At 40.4% G+C, this 18,339-nt stretch overlaps 1 protein-coding gene across 1 annotated transcript; it reads right to left on the reverse strand.

The window, feature by feature from the left end:
* Positions 1-1,940: 1,940 nt before the first annotated feature.
* LOC125891611 (protein-serine O-palmitoleoyltransferase porcupine-like) lies at positions 1,941-17,810 on the reverse strand. Its single transcript, XM_049580990.1, has 15 exons — positions 17,656-17,810; positions 15,149-15,291; positions 14,849-15,041; positions 14,652-14,695; positions 14,355-14,536; positions 14,128-14,258; positions 14,010-14,030; positions 12,177-12,191; positions 11,945-12,070; positions 8,334-8,434; positions 8,125-8,201; positions 7,949-8,012; positions 7,654-7,739; positions 5,145-5,255; positions 1,941-1,964 (listed from the first exon to the last, which is right to left on the reverse strand). The coding sequence occupies exons 2-15, from the start codon at positions 15,282-15,284 to the stop codon at positions 1,941-1,943; spliced, it is 1,311 nt and encodes a 436-aa protein (XP_049436947.1). The 5' UTR covers positions 15,285-15,291; positions 17,656-17,810.
* Between the last annotated feature and the right edge of the window lie 529 nt (positions 17,811-18,339).

Here is an 18,339-nt window from a genome sequence, read left to right on the forward strand (position 1 = left end):
TGCCCCCAGTTTGGAGAAGCAGGCAGGAGTCCGACATGGAAGCTAAGCAATGTACTGCTGTGGATGGAGGCAGCAACAAAACTAATTTTGGCCACCTAAAAATAATTCCATCTAAAAAAATGAATATTAGTTTAAGTGTTCGCTATATTAAGAGTGTTTTCACTGCTTTACCTTTTTGTTAGACAGTGATATCCAGCGGGAAAATTAAGCTGTTTTATCCCACTCTTCAAAGCCAGACTCCATTGAGAAAAACATTAATTTAACAGCACTGAACACAGGAGCTGCTGGTCTTACTGCCTCGAACAGTTATTTTGTTTGTGTTTTTGTGTGACTTTGGCATTTAAAAGGGTTAGTTTGGAGTCCTCAGAGTCACACAATAACACAAACAAACTAACTGATTGAAGCAGTGGTAGACTAGCAGCTCCTGTGTTCAGCCTGCTAAATTAATGTTTTGATGGAGTCTGGTGGCTTTGACAAGAACATAGATGAAGAACTGAAGCTGCTAACGCCTTTCTTGTCGGAACAGGCAGTCTGACAGAAAGGCAAAGCAGTAAAAATATTCTCAAGATAGTGTTAACTTAAATTGATATTGATTTTTTTAGGTGGCTAAAATACATTTTGTTCCGACCCCTATTAAAGCAAAACATTGGTGAGCTTCTGTGTCGAATATCAAACTGGTGGTGTACCGACTGACATCTACTGTATGTAATACACTGACAGTGGATCAGTACCCTACACAACGCCACTTCAACAAATCAAAACTATCCCTTTAACGAAGGCCCATGATATACAACTCAATTATACACCCATCAGCCAAACCATTAAAACCACTGGCTGGTGAAGTGAATAACATTGATCGTTTAGTTACAGTGCAATCCTCTTGATGCCACTTGACATGCTACACCCACCAAAACGACATTACAGACCAAGTACACCCCCCTTACTGGCAACTGCACTCCCTGATGGAAGTGCGCCCCCAGGCAGGACAGTGCACCATGCCACACCACAAGAAAGTGCTTAGGAATGGCTCGGCAGACGTGACTAAGCTCAAGGCGTCAACCTGGCCTCCAACATCCCCAGATCCTAATCCGAGTGAACATTGATTGGGCATGCCGGTACCTTTCCTCACAACCCACAGGACTAAAAGGATCCGTCGACAATGCCCTGGTGCCAGACAATAGGACGTGGAGAGTCTACGGTGGAGAAAGGCTCCACCATAGATTGGACTTGGCTCTGACTCATTGAGGCCCGCACAAAGGACCTCTGGGTTCTGGTTTGTCCCACAGTTGCATTATCACGTTGGGATCTGGGCAATTTGAAAGCTAGGTTGTTGCCTTAAGCTCTTTGTCACATTCCTTGGACCATTCCTGAGCAATTTCTGCACTGCGGCATGGTGCACTGCCTTGCGGAGGGGCTACTGCCACTGGGGGTACTGTTGCAGTCAGTGGGGGTACTTGGTCTATAACAATGTCAAGGTAGGGGGAGTGCGTAAAGAGGCATTCACATGAATGCCAGGACCAAATGCTTCCAAGCAGAACATTGCATTGTAATGAAATGATCGATGTTATTCACTTCACCTGTCAGTGGTTTTAATGTTTTGGCTGATCAGTGTATATATGTATAGTAGGGGCCTCCTGCTCCGTCTCTCTTTGAGACGAGGGGCCTTTGAAGACCCCTGATCTAACATTTCCCATCTTCTCAGACATGCAATTAAACAGACGGCAGTCCAGATTTGATGTAAAATTTTTATAAAAATATCACAGGTGTGTCAGTGCCTTCACATTTACAGGGAGAAAAGTCGGCTTAAAGCAAATATCAGCGTAATATTTAAAATACCGTACTTGTCAGATTGAGTGGATTGAGTACGTCTGAAGAGACTGAGCACTTGTTCTCAGGCATGAACAAACATTCAGGCTCTAATCTAAAACACTAAGTCTTAGTCAAGAAGCAAATCCTTTGACGTTCTAGATTTAAGAAAGATAAAGACAGAACGTGAAGACAATCTGATAGACGCTCGTTTGATTCTTCCATCAGAGTCAGTCACATACATGTAAATGCATCATTTAAAGCAGCAGTGTGATAAAAACTTTACTTAAGGATACATATTTAATATACTTTATCATTTAATCTAATATGAAATTTATAGAGAAGTGTTTTCCTTTACAGTAACACGTGAAATACCCTGATTCTAAACTTTTATTTTTAATACTGAAGAGTGAAAGAGTTTTTCAAATGTTCACAAATACTAATAAGACCTTCTCTAAGCAAATCAAATAATTCAATTTAAATAAAATTATCAAAATAACACAAAACAAAATACAAACACCATTAGGAAATTTCACCACAAAAATCAGTTCATAGATTCATTTTCTTTATCTAAAATTCACAAAAGGGGGAAATCATTTTACATTATAATTGCTGCCTTGTCATAACCATAGCCTGTGCTCTTTTCATTCAGAAGTAAACTCTTTGTTGTCTTACACATGCTCAAGAGACGCTCTGTTATAAAGGATACGTCTGGTTATCTTCTTTGCCAACAAATCCCATGAAAAGACCAAAACCATCAAGTAAGTGACTCTTCTAACAAGTGTTGCCTCTGTAGCTGCAGCCTGATATCTATCTGTGTCATAAACCTCCCCTGCTGTCCAAAATGCATCAGTAAGTCACTGTTTGGCTGGATGACATCTTCCTTCATTGCAATGAACCTGGGCACTGTAGTTTATTTTGAGTCAATCCCACGTACGCCGTCCTGGCGCCGTATATACTCACTGGAGCACGACATGTGTATTAATACGCTGCTGAAAATAGTTCCCGATAAATCTGCTAAAACCTACAGTGCTCTCATGTTTTAGAAAATCAGTCAGCCTTTTTTTAAAATGTGAGCATAGAGAGTGGATTGTCTGAGAGTCACAAACAGGCTGCGGGAAGTCAGAATGTTTTGAGATGAGCTAATATGGGAGCCCATTGGGGACTTTATTAAAATAATAATGTAAACTTCAAAATGAAAATGTAATTCCACAATAGCATTTTAATTTTCCATATATCTATGTTATCTGAGAAAAGATCCAAATGAAGAAGCAATAATCCAATTTCCATTTTCACATTAGTCTTTAAAATGAAATTTCAGATTACGTTTTCATTTCTATTTTTAAAAGCCAAGAAAACTGCATTTTAAATTGTGCCCTAAATAATGCTTGCATAAATGGACAATTGGACTACATTGTTCATATTAGGGGTGTGCCATATCATCTCATAATATCGTTATTTTTTTTAATATCATATGAAGAACTAATATCGTGATGCTCTTGATATTTCAACTTGACATACTGACATCATACTGTTACCCATGGCAACAAAAAGCATGGCTGAAAGCGAAATTATTACCGACTGTGTGGTTAGGGGTTCGCCCACCCCTTCTTCATGTTGCATTTAAATTTTTTAATTTGATATAACATTCAAAACATTGTCCACTGTTCAGCAGGTTAAGCCTCTGAAAATAAAATGTTGGATGTCATTTTCATTTTCGTTTCCATTTTGACTTAAATATTGTTAGCATGAATGGAAAATCAGATTAGATTGTTTAGACTGGATTTTAATTAAATAACATTTGAATTTTGTCCACTGCACAGCAGAATACAACTTTGAAAAATTCAGTCATTCAGTTGTTTAATTTCTACAATAATACCTCAATTAAAAGCCTAGTCCCAAATTAATGCCCAGTCTTTTTTTTTTTTACTAGCCTTGTGTTGCTACACATTTTGACAAATAAATGCCTGTCTCAATTAGAAGCCCGGTCTGGTTGCCAAGAAGTTCATTTTTATAGAAATTCTTTGGATGTATAAAACCCGGATTACACAATCGGACCACTTAGGCTAACATTAGTTAGCTGTTTATAGCACACATACAAGAATAAATGTTTAAACGTTTGTCAATATTGGAGATGCTACACATCCTTAGCTCAGTTCATTTCATTTTACTGAAACCATGAGCACCAGAGAAGACTGTAATTCATTCAAAACTGCCAGCATGACGAAGGAACAAGTGGTGACGCCTTCACTCTGAAGCTGCCACAAAGTCAGAATATGTGTCTATTCCTTGATTACCTGTCAAGTTACTTATATTCCTTTAGTCTGCAAGGGTCGTTAGTTCAAAAGAATCAGAAGTGTTTTTCATAAAAATTAATCCGAGTTGTGAGTATTGTTTTAACAGGATAAAGTGATGTTGTGTCAGTGTGCCAGATGCTGTAATCCTCGAGTGTCATGAAACAAGTGTCACGACGTAACACAATTCATATCTTATTCAAAGACTGATTTTTATACAATATTCATACTGGTTCAAATAAACAATCTGACTCTATTTCCCATACTTGCTGAGCAACAGTTTTGTGTAAAAGGCATTAAAGGCCTGTCCCAAATAGGGACTGTTGAGTTCAGTGATCTTATCAAATGATAGCCTGGGCTCGTAAAATGCCTACATGAATATGTGAAAATGCAAAATAGATTATTGTATTTCATTTACATATGCGGAAAATTAAATTGCTATTTGGGAATTACATTTTCATTTTCAAGTTTACATTATCACTTTAATAAAGTCCCCTGTGGGCCTCCGTACACTAAGGTACTGTTTGTCTTTTCAAGGGATTTGTTTGTTGAAAACAGGAATATAGCACATAGAATATCACCAGCCTCATCCTTCAAACCTAAAAACTATGATTGTAAAACACTTGAGGTGAGGGGGGAAACCACATCTGGAGGACATCTGCCGCAGTCGACGCTGAAACCTAGATAATGGGCTCTATCATGTGTCCACAGAAAGGAGCAGCCGATCTCCACCATGCTGACAGGTATTGATTGCGACTCACAGTGAGACATCGGTAACTGCTGTCACAACATGAGGGCTTGACAACTGCAGCTCAGATAAAAAGGATGAGATACGGAGAGAAGGGAGGGGTGAGGGAGCGGGCTATCATTTCATGGATATCAAAACTACGTCCCCAGCAGGTTAGACTATAAATACTGCAACTATGGTTACATTCCTACACAGCACTTCACATGTTCGTATGTCACATAGTGTGCTGTACATTTTATGAGTACAGAGCGGATAAATATAGTCACATATATCCATCTACACATCTGTGACCTCACCTCATCCTCCTCCATGTAGTCCACACTGGAGTTGAACACAGAGCCCAGGTACGTCAGGTGGAGTATTGCCAGTGCACTGAATGCTATGTTAATCACATACACCCATAGCTCCTGCACAGGGACACAGAGTTAGAATAACGGACATATCAATAGTTTTTCTTGATGTCTTGATGAAGTAGATTAGCTAAGTGTTTGAATGTTGAACTCTTAAACTTCCTCTACCAAGCATTAACTTTGTTTGTTGCTGGTCGATATTTAAACTTAGGGAGAAATACTTATAATCTGAAACCACATTTTCAGGGACGCTGACATATCATTGCGATCAGCAATATGTTGCAGGCTGCTTCTCCTGGGCATAAATCATTATTCCCCCTCCCGGCTGCTCTTGATGTGTGTAACCAATATAACATAAGGGATCTTTGCCGGGCACTATGCCAGTAAATTCCCAAAATACATCAACTAGCAGCGCATGGCAGACCACGGGGGCTGCTGTATTTTAAGTGCCGCAGTTGTTTTTTTTCCTAACATTAAAACCTCACGTACACACGACTTTGGTGAGACATATATCAATGTAATGATTAGAGTATTTTTCATGTTGTCTAATGAGAGTCTCTGTGCCTGCTGATGAACTTTATCATTATTCTTTCTCGTTACTAAATCAAAGGGAAATTAAAATTATAAAGGGCTTCATATTTTTTAATTCATAAATATATGCAGAGTAAAAATAGAGACCACATTTTTTTCTGAATGTTAACTAGGCCAGAAGATCTACTAGGTAGTGCCCCCTTTGAGCACCTCCTGCTCTGAGAGGAAGTGCCAACGATGGCAGTGCAATGACCATTTGCACAGATAAATTAGTTGGAACAAAACCATGATATGTATTAAACATGGACATAACACCACAGGCCTGTGGTTGGTGCAGAGATTTCTATTTGTGCAGCATGAAGCATGTATTGTACATGTAGTAAAAATAAAAACATTTAAAAAATTAACTGTAACTAAACAGAAATAAGAATGAAAATAATAAACATCCTACAAATGAATGGAAAAATATGCAACTGTAAAAACACTGTGAGGTTACATTTGGAGCTGCATTATGTTTCTCTCTTAAAGGAATAGTTTGACATTTTACTGGCTTTTGTCTCTTCTCTAAACATGAAGTCAGAACCAGGAAATTCTTAGCATACCTTAGAATAAAGACTGGAAGTAGAGGGAAACGGCTGACCTGGCTTTGTCTACTTTAAAGGTTAAAAAAAAAGTGAGTGTAACTGTGCCCAGCCAAGAAACAGTCCAGCACATAATAATGGTGCGTTCCATTTGCACTAGGAAACCGGAATTTCCGACTCCCTTGTCAGAAATTTCAACTGAAACGCCCCCCTGAAGTCTGATATCCATCTCGGAATGTCGGAAGAACCTCATAAACCCTGACCTTAAAATTCAAGATGGCTGCTAGTAGTAATAAACTGTACACTTCTGTCTTCTGTCTTATTAAAGGAGTGGTAAGTCCTGTCCAATTTCTGTCTGTGGATGTGCATTGTGGACATTTATATGCACAAAAGCATAATGTGTTATCAACTGGTACTGCTAACAATGGCTAAGCTGGCTAGAGCTGGTATTGCTAACAACATCTTTGTTTTCCGGCTTGTTATACTGGGAGGCAGCCAACTCGGGTGTGACGTCAGTCTCAGCTTCGACTTCTGACTTCAGAGGTAAACGGAACAGAGCATTAAAAGGATAAAGGATAAAAACAATATAATTTTAAGTGTATGGTATATTGAGAGTATTTTCTACTGCTTTACCTCTCTGTCAGACAGCCCATTCTGACGGGAAAGCTGTCAACAGCTTCAGTTCTCCGTCTATGCTCTCGTCAAAGCCACCAGACTCCACTGACAAAAACAGTAATTTTAGCTCACTGAACCTGGGAGCTGCTGGTCTACCTCTGCTTCAGTCAGTTAGTTAGTTTGTGGTATTGTGTGACTTTTGGGAATCTGAACTAAATCTTTTAAATGCCAAAGTCACACAATAACACAAATAAAATAACTGTTCAAGGCAGCAGTAGACCAGCAGCTCCTGTGATCAGCGATGTAAAATCACTGTTTTTCTCAATGGAGTCTGGCGGTGAAGAGAGTGACATAACGACTTCATTTTCCCTTTGGAAATCACTGTCTGACATTAAGGTAAAGCTGTGAAAATATTCTAAATATAGCATACACTTAAACTGATATAACTGACTGCTAGCTGTTTCCCCCTCCTTACACTCTTCACGCTACATTAAGCTAACAGTATTCTGGCTATAGATTCATATTTACAGTAGTGTACATATTTTAGAGACATGAAAGTGGTATTTATCTTCTCACCAAATACTCAGCAGGAAAGAAAATAAGAATATTTTGTGAAAAATGTCTAATAAATTATTCAAATAAAACCCACTGATGAGCCCGCAGCTAATCTTAAATGACTGTTAACAAAGGACCTCCTCTCTGAAAAGGAGGCTAAAGGTGAGCATTACCTTTTTGTTCCGGTGAGTGCAGTTTGGCTGACATTTCCTTGACAGTATACAGGCATTAAAAATGTCTGCAAGCCTCTTCCGCAACACTGAAACACAAAACAAGGCCAAAGCATTAAAATAAAGCCAGAGGAAGAGCTCTTTTTTTCCAGCCATAAGAGGTAAATTACAAGCACTGCAGTGAACAGAAGCAGTGTGTAATAGCGGGCGCAATTAACCATTAACTGCAAAGCTAAGCACCTTTTTTAAATGGAAAGGTTCTAATGTGGAAAAGAGACGACATTAGGCAGGCGCTCACCGTGCTCAATGTACGTGATGAACCCAAGAGATATGAGTACTGCACCCAGATGAAAGCTCAAACCCTGCCAGACACAACAGTTATAGTCTAAACAATCCACTTGTTGAAACAAACACACAACAGTACACAGTATATGAGCTATAATCGCTTATGTAAGACGTCCACATGGTACTCACATGCAGCAGGGCGCTTGCTGTATACGTCACCATGATGGCGGAGAACGTCCCAAATTTGAGAGCACTCTTAAAAACATCTGTGAGATGAGAGCATCAGCTTGCTTTAGAGTGTCTGTTTGAATGAGCCATTACCACGGCGTTCATAATGAGAAGAAACAGCAAAGAACAGCTGCTGCCATCAAGCAATCACTGTTAACATTATAACTCACAGGTGTGCAGGAAGCGAGACATGGGCAGATTCCATGATGTTACCACCTCCACCATCGACCGGGGAAACTCTATATTCAGTGGCTTGGATACAGTCATGTCCCTACAAAAGAGAAGAGGGGGCTGCTTAAAAATGTGAATAAAGAGAAACACACTTTATGTTACAGCTGTAGTTGGTAACATGTATATAAATAAAATAACATATTTGCTGAAACTATGCACACAATATTACACAAGACAGATAATCTGTGTAAAAAAACATGTTACTCTGCGTCTTTGTAGTGCTTGTAATGGCATTTGCAAGAATCCACCAAGTCTCAACGAAAACAACCAATCAGAGCCGAGGAGTCTCTAACAATCATGTCAATTACTGCTTGTGAACTGTGGTCAAACTGTCAAACGAGGCAGCGCTGAACAAGGATTCTGTTACTGCATTGCCTATTGCCTAAGTGCGTATTTCAATACTCTTACTACCATACTATATAGCACGCCAGAAAATGATTTACTATGTCCTAACGCAGTATGCCAAAAATACCAGGATGTTCTACTACGTCTGGTCCGATTTTGCAGTATGCAAGCCGGCATGCTTTTCTGGCTATTCTGACCCACAGTCCTCTGTGCAACCGACGATACGTCACATTGACTGAGCCACAAACAAGCTGATTGACAGCTGTCAGAAGTCACAATGATGGATGAAGGCGCATTCAGGTGACTGATAACCAGTCGAATAGTAATAATAGGAATATTGACTGTTTAAGTAAACAAAATAATCTTAAGTATCACAAACAACAAAAGGACATGACTATGAAAATGACAACGACAGAGAACTGTGGATATACTTTCACTGTCGCAAGTACAAGATGTTAGAATCTACAATCTGTGCAGGTAGAACTTTAAAGTTAAACTACATACATTGCAAATCACAACAGCAGAGCTCTCCGGGTGAACTCAATAATTGTTCTATCTCCAAGGTAACGGATGTAAAAGCAAGAGGGACAAAGTTCAAGGCCTAACGTTATGAGAAAGTAGTATGTCCCGACTGTGTCATACTGCATGCAACAGTACATACTTTTTAAGAGCAGCTGCAGTACATACTAAAAGTAAAAAGACAAAGTATGCGATTTGGAACGCACCCTTAGATTGTGACCCGGCTGCCATGTTGAAAATAGTCATGCAAACACAAGGCAACACTCACCAGCCGGAGCAGCACTAAAATATGTTTCTGAAAACATCTGAGGTAAGAAACAGCTGATGCAGTAACAGAATCCTGATTCATATTTGATCAGTGCTGACTAGTTTTACAGTTTGGCCACAGTTCATGAGCAGTGACTGACATGATTGACAGCTGTGTTAGAGACTCCTCGATCTACACTCCTTTCAAGACCTCACAAAGTCGTACTCTCTCCCTGGCTCCTCGTGGTTCTTCTACCTCTGACTTCATACCGCCTTAAAAAAATATGGAGTACCATGGGACTCTCCCAAAGTTTCCCATCTCCTTGTAAAATTTATGTACTTGGCTCAATTGTCCGGGCTTGTATCCTCATTGTATTATAAATTGTTGACACATAATCTTAACCACCTATGTGTTACATTGGTATGGGACAGAGATCTGAACAACCTTAGATCTGACCTGGACTGGCCTAGGATATGGAATAATGTCTTCTCCTCTTCTGAGAACTTTGCTTTCTGGTTTTTTGGTTATAACCCAAACATTACATTGCCATCTGTAGCAAAACAAATAATCATGCTGCTTCGACAGCTGCAAAGAAGACAATTCTTAAAAGCTGGCTCAAACCAAGCCCTGTTGTGAGCAGAGTCTGGGCTGTAATGTTATATGATATTTGTCTTCTAGAAAAATCTACAGCCAAAGTTAATGGTGTAAAACCTGAGACACTTTCCACCTGGTCCCACGCCACTGCTCATGTCCATAGGCTGTTCAAACATTCAGCTCTCACTCTAATTTTTACGTTCAAAAACAAAACAAAAATAAGTCAAAACTGTTTGTTGCTCTTTGGTTTGCTTTTTGTTTATATTTCATCATTATTATTATTACTTTTTTTTAATTAACTTACTTCATATTTTTTACTTCCTATCAGTGTTTTATTAAATTTTTACCTCTGTACTCTGCTAGGTACTGTTAAATGAGAAAATTAATTTAAAAAATCATTACCAAAAAAGAGACTCCTCGGCTCTGACTGGTTGTTTTCCTTACACCATGGTAGATTCTAGCAAATGCCATTAGAAGCACGAGAATAACCTGAGGCTGAAGCTTTTCAGTTATTCTGATAAGGACTGCTGTTATTGTTGTTAGGCTATTCATGTAATACGTAATTTCAAAGCTCTTTTTGTGCCTTTATGATGCACATCAGATCAACATGGAGACAGATATAGGGCTGAGTCACTGATCTCTTTTATGCCCCTTTTCAAAACATACTTTTATTGGGGAGCCTTTCCTGATTTTACTTGAGTTTTACATTCATTTAGACTGTCTTTAATCTCCTCAGTATTTAGATACTTGTGTTTTTATCAGTTCTTTTGAAAATCATTGTTTTCATGTGTTGTCTGTTTTAATTATTGACATATAAAGCACCCTGCAGACTGCAGAGGCAATCAGAATTTGCCCTATTGCAGCGTTAGAGGTCAAGGACAAAATTCCATTCATTGCTGCAGTGTTATCATGCTTTTTCCAACACTTGGGACATATACCTTCAAGAAAAAAATCACTTTTAAAAATGGTCCCTTCAAATTGGCACTACAGTCAAATTTTGGGGGTCTGACTTACTGACCATGTACTCTAGAATTATCCCTTTACGGTTAAGACTAGATCCAGGTAAGGTGCAAGTTATTTAGGATAAAAAAAAAACCCTGTTAGGAGTATAGAGGAGGACTTTACAGGTGCTTAAGAGTTTCTGAAGCAGAGGAGAAAATGGTGAAAAGACAAAAAGGCAGGAGAAATATTCTCCAAATGCTGAATGACAGTGAGTTAATGAAACGCCACAGATTAGATCATGCAGGGATAATGTTTGTGGTCGATCTCATTAGAGATGCGCTCACATCTCTCACCCAACGCTATAACGCCAGAAATGTAAGTGATCACAACACTGAGATATTTGGCAACTGGAAAAAAAATGCAACAGTGCAGCAGTGATGATTTGGGCCTGTCTCAGCCTTCCATCAGCAGAGTGATCACACTAACAATGACAACACTACTACTGTGTCATATTGTGGTGCAGTTCATTTCATCTCCACCGGGTGTCCACACTTTGCAGGCTCACAAAATGACAACCAATCACATCTTTTTAAAGACAATGTCACACCTAGCAACAGGGTCAACCGCACCTCCTCACCAAGGTAAAAGTCTCTGTCCCTTCCTGCTCAGAGAATATTCCGAAATCACTCCTAAGCAAGGACTCCCTGCTATAAATTTTTAGACTTAGTTTGGAGCTCCCTGACAGTATTCTCAGAATGTTTATGAATACAAATCCTAATTTTTTCCACACTATCTGTCACGTTGTGCTGTGCAGCTGCAGTGACAGTTTCAGCAAGTATGACAAAAGGTTATTTTCATAATAGATACCGACTGTAGCCTTAAAACTGAACATGCAGTTCTCACCATTTGAGGTTTTCCTTCTCTTCGGTGAAGCCTGCTCCAGCCAGAGTAGTTGTAGTCTCGCTCAAATAACCAACAAAATAATTGCTGAAGTGAAAAGACATCGTGTTTTCGTATGCCAGTAGCCACCTAATGCATTGACATTAAGAGAAGAGGAAGACACAGACAGACTTTACATTCCAGTCTCGGGTTAAATCGAATCGAATGAATCATAGCACAACACTAAAGTACATACTTTGCCGTTGTACCTCTGAGAAGTAGCAGAATAAAAGGGAGAAGGTGTAGCAGTTAATGTTAGTAATTAAACTCATATAAGTGTTTTATTGATTTGCCGTGTGATGATCTAGGTCTCATCATGCTTTTCAAGATGGTGAAACAGTTGTGGTGAATGAGAGGGTGAGGTGGGTGTCCTGGTGCAAATGTGGCTGCACAGAGAGGAGGTCTAGGTTGTAGGTTTCATTTCAACACTGGGGGACAGACATGAAACAGGGGTTTGGGGTTCCATGATTTTGCCAAGTACGACATGCCACCGGACCAACACTGCAATCAACCAATCATAGCCCTCTGACATCTGACATGCTGCTCCTTGTGCTTCTTCAGAGCGAAGACAGTTTTCTATATTGAGTTAGCTTGCTAACGAGGTAGGCTATACTAATGAGTAAACTTGCCAATAGGCTAAAATATTGTTCACTAACATTAAGAGTAAGAATAATGTCATTTTGCAGTTGCAAAGACTTGCAAAGGACACATTTTCCCGCCTTTTTAATAGCCTATTCAAACTTTTTTTTGCAAGATTGCAGTGCTTATGTTGATCCAGGACCATCATTGACGTGTTGATGTCAACATAAACAAATTATCCAGAATCGGTGTGATGATGATGATGGTATCCTATCCAGGATCAACCTATCCTTACTCTTTGTTACTGAACAGCTTACTTGTTAGCATAGCCTTCCTACTTAGCAAGCTAACTTGCTAACATTCTCATCTATTGGCAAGTTTACTCATTAGCATAGCCATCCTAGTTAGCAGTAGCTTAGGTTTAGGTTTTTTTGTTCAATGTTCCTACGGACTTTGTTTAACTGTACTAACTTCAATTTGGAAAACTAGCACTGACTAGGACCCTACACGTGCCCTTTAGTGGCGGGATAGTGCGTTGCATATCCGACCAATAACTGACTGAACTTCAGTATTGCTGCATTGCTGCCGACCAAGAATTCTTGTGCGTTTCCAAAGTCAAGCAAACCTAAAAGCATAATCTACCATAATCTACCATAACAGGAGCATTGTTGACCCGTTTACAGGTACAAAAAAAAAGTTGTCTACCATAATGTTACTCTCTACATTTTGAAATAAACACATTATAAGCATGACTTAATATGACCAAGATGCCTAAAAGTAAAAACAAGGCTGTTTTCATCAACTTACAAGCAAGTGCGCATCAGACATACTGTAAGTGAATGGGTTTTCTAGTTGGAAAGGTAATGCCCTCATGCCCCACTAGAGGGCGCATGAGGCTTAACTTCAGCATACCACAGGAGCCAATCAGTCAGTGTCGTCACTCTGGCATTGTAGGGTCCTAGCTCTGACTAGCCCATCATCCACTGATGATGTCAGAGCACTGTGATTGGTTAAACACAATGTTAGTCCAGGACCACAAGTGGCGATATTGATCCAGGAGCATGTCCCACTTGGCAAAATTATGCCATGCAGCGTGCAACACTTAATTTACTGCATTCTGGTGATTTTTATGCACCAAATTGCACAATTTCTGGCTCAATTTCTGGTGTAAATGTCTTTCATTTTATCAAAATAAAGTCCTCTGCTGCTTTAATGTTTTTATTCAGGGGGACAAATGCACGTTCTTAATATTGAGGGGGATTTGGCCCCTGCATCCCCCCTTGAAATCTACGCCTATGGAGGGGGTAATGATGTGGATACATGCGTGAAGGTGAAGGTGTTGCATAAGTGGTGAACAGAAAAAATAAGCATGCATTAAAGAATAAAAAATAGGTGTAGAGCACGCCTGCAATATTGAGTATCAGAATCACTGAGGTGGACAGTTAATTACCTGATCTTCCTCCTCTTTTTGCTGTAAACAAAGCAGGAAAAAAATGAAGCCGTAAGCAATCCAAGCCGGGGAATAAACAGGGATTTTGATTTGTTTATCTCTACGTTGTTAAACTCACCCTCGTAGTAGCTTGTCTCCATAGACCGGTATGAAGTAAGGGAAGAGGTAGGGCGCCACACAGTTGGAAATAACAAGGCAGACCTGGCTCTTCACCCAGCTAACAGACACTTTTAAAAGCCACGAAAAGCTCTGAGAGAACCAAAGATTTGAACAAATAGCGGCTCGTCTCTTTTAAATAATCCTCACCCCTCACCCAACCTCTCATAGATACTGTATCACACTCACCAGCTTACGTCCCTCTAAAGCGTCTTTGTAGCTGTTGAAGCTGATCCAAGGACCAAAGATGACTGTGCCCACAAAGTAAATATAGCCCATGAACTCAATGGGTGAGGGTACACTGGTCACGACACCTCTGTCTAGATCGAAGGCCAGAGAGATGGCTTTCATGGCAACCACCATCTGTGAACCTAGAAACAGCAGCAGCAAGACCGTTATCATAAAGGTTAATCGAGAATGATCACATTTATTGTTTTCATCTTTTAGAAATGTGTGAAACATTGCTAAAAAACATCCTCAGCCCACCTCTCATCTTGTGCCAGTTGGTGGTGTCCATCATGTGCAGCTCCCTGATAAAATTGGACAAGAATAGCTTCAGTTTTAATGTAGTTCTCGCCACAAATTACACTTCATTGCAACACAGACTTTGCAAAGTGTTCACTTCAAACACAGGCTTGATGTGCGCCGCTGAGCTGTCAGGCATCAGAGGCTAACTCTCTTACCCCAGCAGCAGGTAGATGAGCACCGTGATGGAGAGGAAGGTGCCTCGGATGGTGGAGTGGCGGCACAGGAAGAGGAAGAGGTAGCAGAGAAGGCTGAGGAGGACCACCCATATCATGTGAAGCTCGAAGAACAGGTAGAGAGTGTAGAAACCTCCCGCCACTGTGCTCAGGTGTTTCACAAAGGAAGGGAGGGCTGATGAGGCAAGATAAAGAAATATTAGATGGTGGTTATGATGATGCAAGTGATGCTGTATGAAGGGTGAATAACACTGAGTGGGCACAAAGTAACTGGACTCTCACCCAACATCCAGAGAAGCCGACACAGCAGGCAGATAACCAGCAGCTGCCATACTTGCTCCAGGCCCTGCTGAGCTGTAGGCAGCAGGCAGCCATGAGCAAGCTCCTGGAAAAACTTCTGGCGGCTGAACGCTCCCATCACTAGACTTAAAAGCAGAGGGAAGCCATTTTTACAGCAACAAAAAATACCCGTACTGCCAGTGTCAGCACATATATATATATATATATATACATATATATATATACATACAGTATATATACTGTATCTATGGCTGTAACGCACTAGTACAACATACTGTATGTGTCCTGCACTTAAAGGAAACGTTTATCCAAAATGAAAGATATATATTTTTCCTCTTAACTGTAGTGCATTTATCAGACTAGATTGTTCTGGTGTGAGTTGCAGAGTTAGGGTTAGGGTTGCAGCGATATACTGGTTTAAAGGTATACCGTGATATAAAAGTTGATGAACGTTGAATCTCGCCTATATTTTAGTTATTTTCTAAGAGGAGACTTTTTACATGTTGTTTCATTAACAAAATGGTTTAAAGTTTCAGTTACAGTAATGAAACGTTTGTTCAACCAACAACCCTTTCCGTTTTCATTTCTTTAAGGGTCTATTTTCTGAGACAGTTATTGTATGTCATACTGTTGCAACCCTACCAGCCGTAGAGATGTTAGCCTTCCCTCCAATATGAAGGAACTAGATGTGGGGTCTTCAACAGAGGGTCTGCAACTGCAATGGGGTCCTAAGTTACTGCAGGGGGGCTGCCACATTACTGCATGATAATATAATGCAATTTTCTCCAAAAACTAAAATATCTCTAAGAAACTTCACTTTCAAAACAAATATGAAAAAAAAGGACTGTTAAAACATCAATTGATAAAAGTATGTGCAAGTACAGTGTCTATGATTGTTCAGGGTGGATATTGCAGAAGGAATGAAGGATTTCTTGTAGATTTTTTTCCGGGCCAGTGACTTTGTAGCGTCTGTCTGATGGCAGTAAGCTAACATTAGCTAACATTTACTTACTATTGAAACATCCTGGCCAGTTAGCTGTATTATCATCATTATTATTCCAAGTGTACAGACATTCTTGTGAGCTGCAATGGATCAGTTTGTAATGTTTTAAACAAGAGACTCTGAAAAACTGTCCACCCCGAGAGTGCACAGGGTGAGGCTAATGCACCTAGTCATGTTACAACTGCTGCTGACCTAGCAGCTATAGTCAAGTGCAAATGAGAGGAGACCGGAAAATATTCAGAGAATCATCTGAAGTGCAACTTAATTTTAAACAATATATGTAAAAGGAGATCCCTGCTCCATCTGTTTTTGAGCTAAGGGTTCCTTAGCCTGAAAAACTCAGCTATATCCTTTCTACCGCACTATACCTGCCAACCATATCACTGCACAGAGGGAAGCGTTCATCTAGGCTACTCATGGATGAGAAGCTCGTAACAGTGCAATGTAAATATTAATGGCGTCCTCCTTGGCTGAGCTGTCACATTAGCTGGCTCAGTGGTGCTAGGTGAGCAGTGAATGCACGCTTCCTTTTGATACAATTGTTGGATGTACTTTGGTAGAAGGAAAACAGTCCCTGCATGAAACTGCTCACAACAAGGTCTGTGGATTATCTTGAGTAATTGATTTCTGGAAAGAGACATTGCTGTTGAGTTTTTCAAATGTATATTTTTGGCACTTTGAGCACCACAAGCTGAGTGCCATCTAGTTCCATTATACTGGAGAGAAGGCAGACATCTCTACGGCCAATATCTCCAACACTCTGCACCTCACACCAAAACAAACGAGACTGATAAAGAGCACTACAGGTAAGAGGAAGAATATACATTTTTGATTTTGGGGTGAACTGTCCCTTTAAGCACATATGCAAACTTGCAGGCGAGCACTAACTCACTGTCAACAGACACACACTAGATCAAACTTCAAATCCCAGCATGCTCAGCACCTCACTACAAATCTGTGCAAATCCATGCAATATGTCAACGTTTCAGTGACGGCAGGAGCATATATTTACGCTATCTTTGGCATCTAAATATATATTTAGTTTTGTACCAAATGCATCAAACTGTAAGTGTAAGAAATAAATCTCTGCATGCACACACAGCACACTGACATGCTGAATTATTTAGGGCTGTATTTGTGTATTGAAGACTTATATACAAAGCAGTATGAGTAATAGGAGACATATGCTATTCTGCAAGGCATGCTCCCTCCGCAATGCAGTCGACCAAGGGGATGAGTTGACTCACAGCTGCATTCCTATAACCGCTGCATTAACTGCACTGTCCGCTCAGCGCTGTGCCACTTGGCAGAAAGCAAAGCATCTCAGACCTGCGCTGGAAACGACCGCTAACCTTGCTTCACCTAGCCAGCGGGCTTTACAGTCTTGCTACCGACGTACTTGAGAGCGGTCCCCCAGCCCCCCACGTCAGGAGCAGCTAACTGGACGCCCCAGGCACGTCAGTTTGTTTTCCGGGATTAAACTTACCGTCTCGGAGCAGCAGCTGGAGCTTCCTCCTTGTGTTTCTCACCCAGCTGCTTTCCCGTCCCCGTTTCAGTGAGTGAAGCGCGTGTGTTGCCGCTGTGTTTTAAGCACACTCGGTCCAGATGATGCTTATCTGGATGACTCCCATTGTCACAGCATCAGCACCACTCGCCTGTCATCCAGGCAGCCAGGCGGAGACGCGTCAACCAATCAGCTGCTTAGGTCCGGGCCCGTCAGCCAATCACTGCCGTCGGGGCGCTTGACTGACAGATGGAACAGCCAACCAGAGTTATCGCCCACCATTACCGGTGCCTGCTGGCCAATGGGATGTGTACAGCGTGCAGATGGAATCAGACAGGAGACAGTGAACTCGCATCTGGCTCTGAGATGTGGTACAAGAGGTTTTGGAGGGATGAACTGTGGGAATGACTTATAAAATCAACCTAGTTTTTTTCTTTTGGGAACATTTTAAAGCCACAAATTTAAGAACAGGCACCAATTTATATTTCTATCTTTGTAAGTATAGAAAGTTATCAAATAAAATGTTCTAAAAATGAAATGTAGGGCATTTATAGGGCAACTGGAGTAGAATTTTCTAAACATCTGTAGATTTAAGGGCTTCCTTAAACACCAGTTTATTTTGGAGGGATATTATAGAAATAACAAAGGTTATTTAGATAGATAGGA

Source organism: Epinephelus fuscoguttatus, linkage group LG7 (assembly GCF_011397635.1).
Source record: "Epinephelus fuscoguttatus linkage group LG7, E.fuscoguttatus.final_Chr_v1".
Classification (NCBI taxonomy): Eukaryota; Metazoa; Chordata; class Actinopteri; order Perciformes; family Serranidae; genus Epinephelus; species Epinephelus fuscoguttatus.

Coding starts and splice junctions, on each gene's coding strand:
- LOC125891611 (XM_049580990.1), bottom strand. CDS start 15,284: ATGGGAGCGTTCAGCCGCCAGAAGTTTTTCCAGGAGCTTGCTCATGGC. Junction 14,696..14,848: donor CTCATCTACCTGCTGCTGGG/GTAAGAGAGTTA, acceptor CAATTTTATCAG/GGAGCTGCACATGATGGACA. Junction 1,965..5,144: donor ACTACATGGAGGAGGATGAG/GTGAGGTCACAG, acceptor TCTTAAATCTAG/AACGTCAAAGGATTTGCTTC.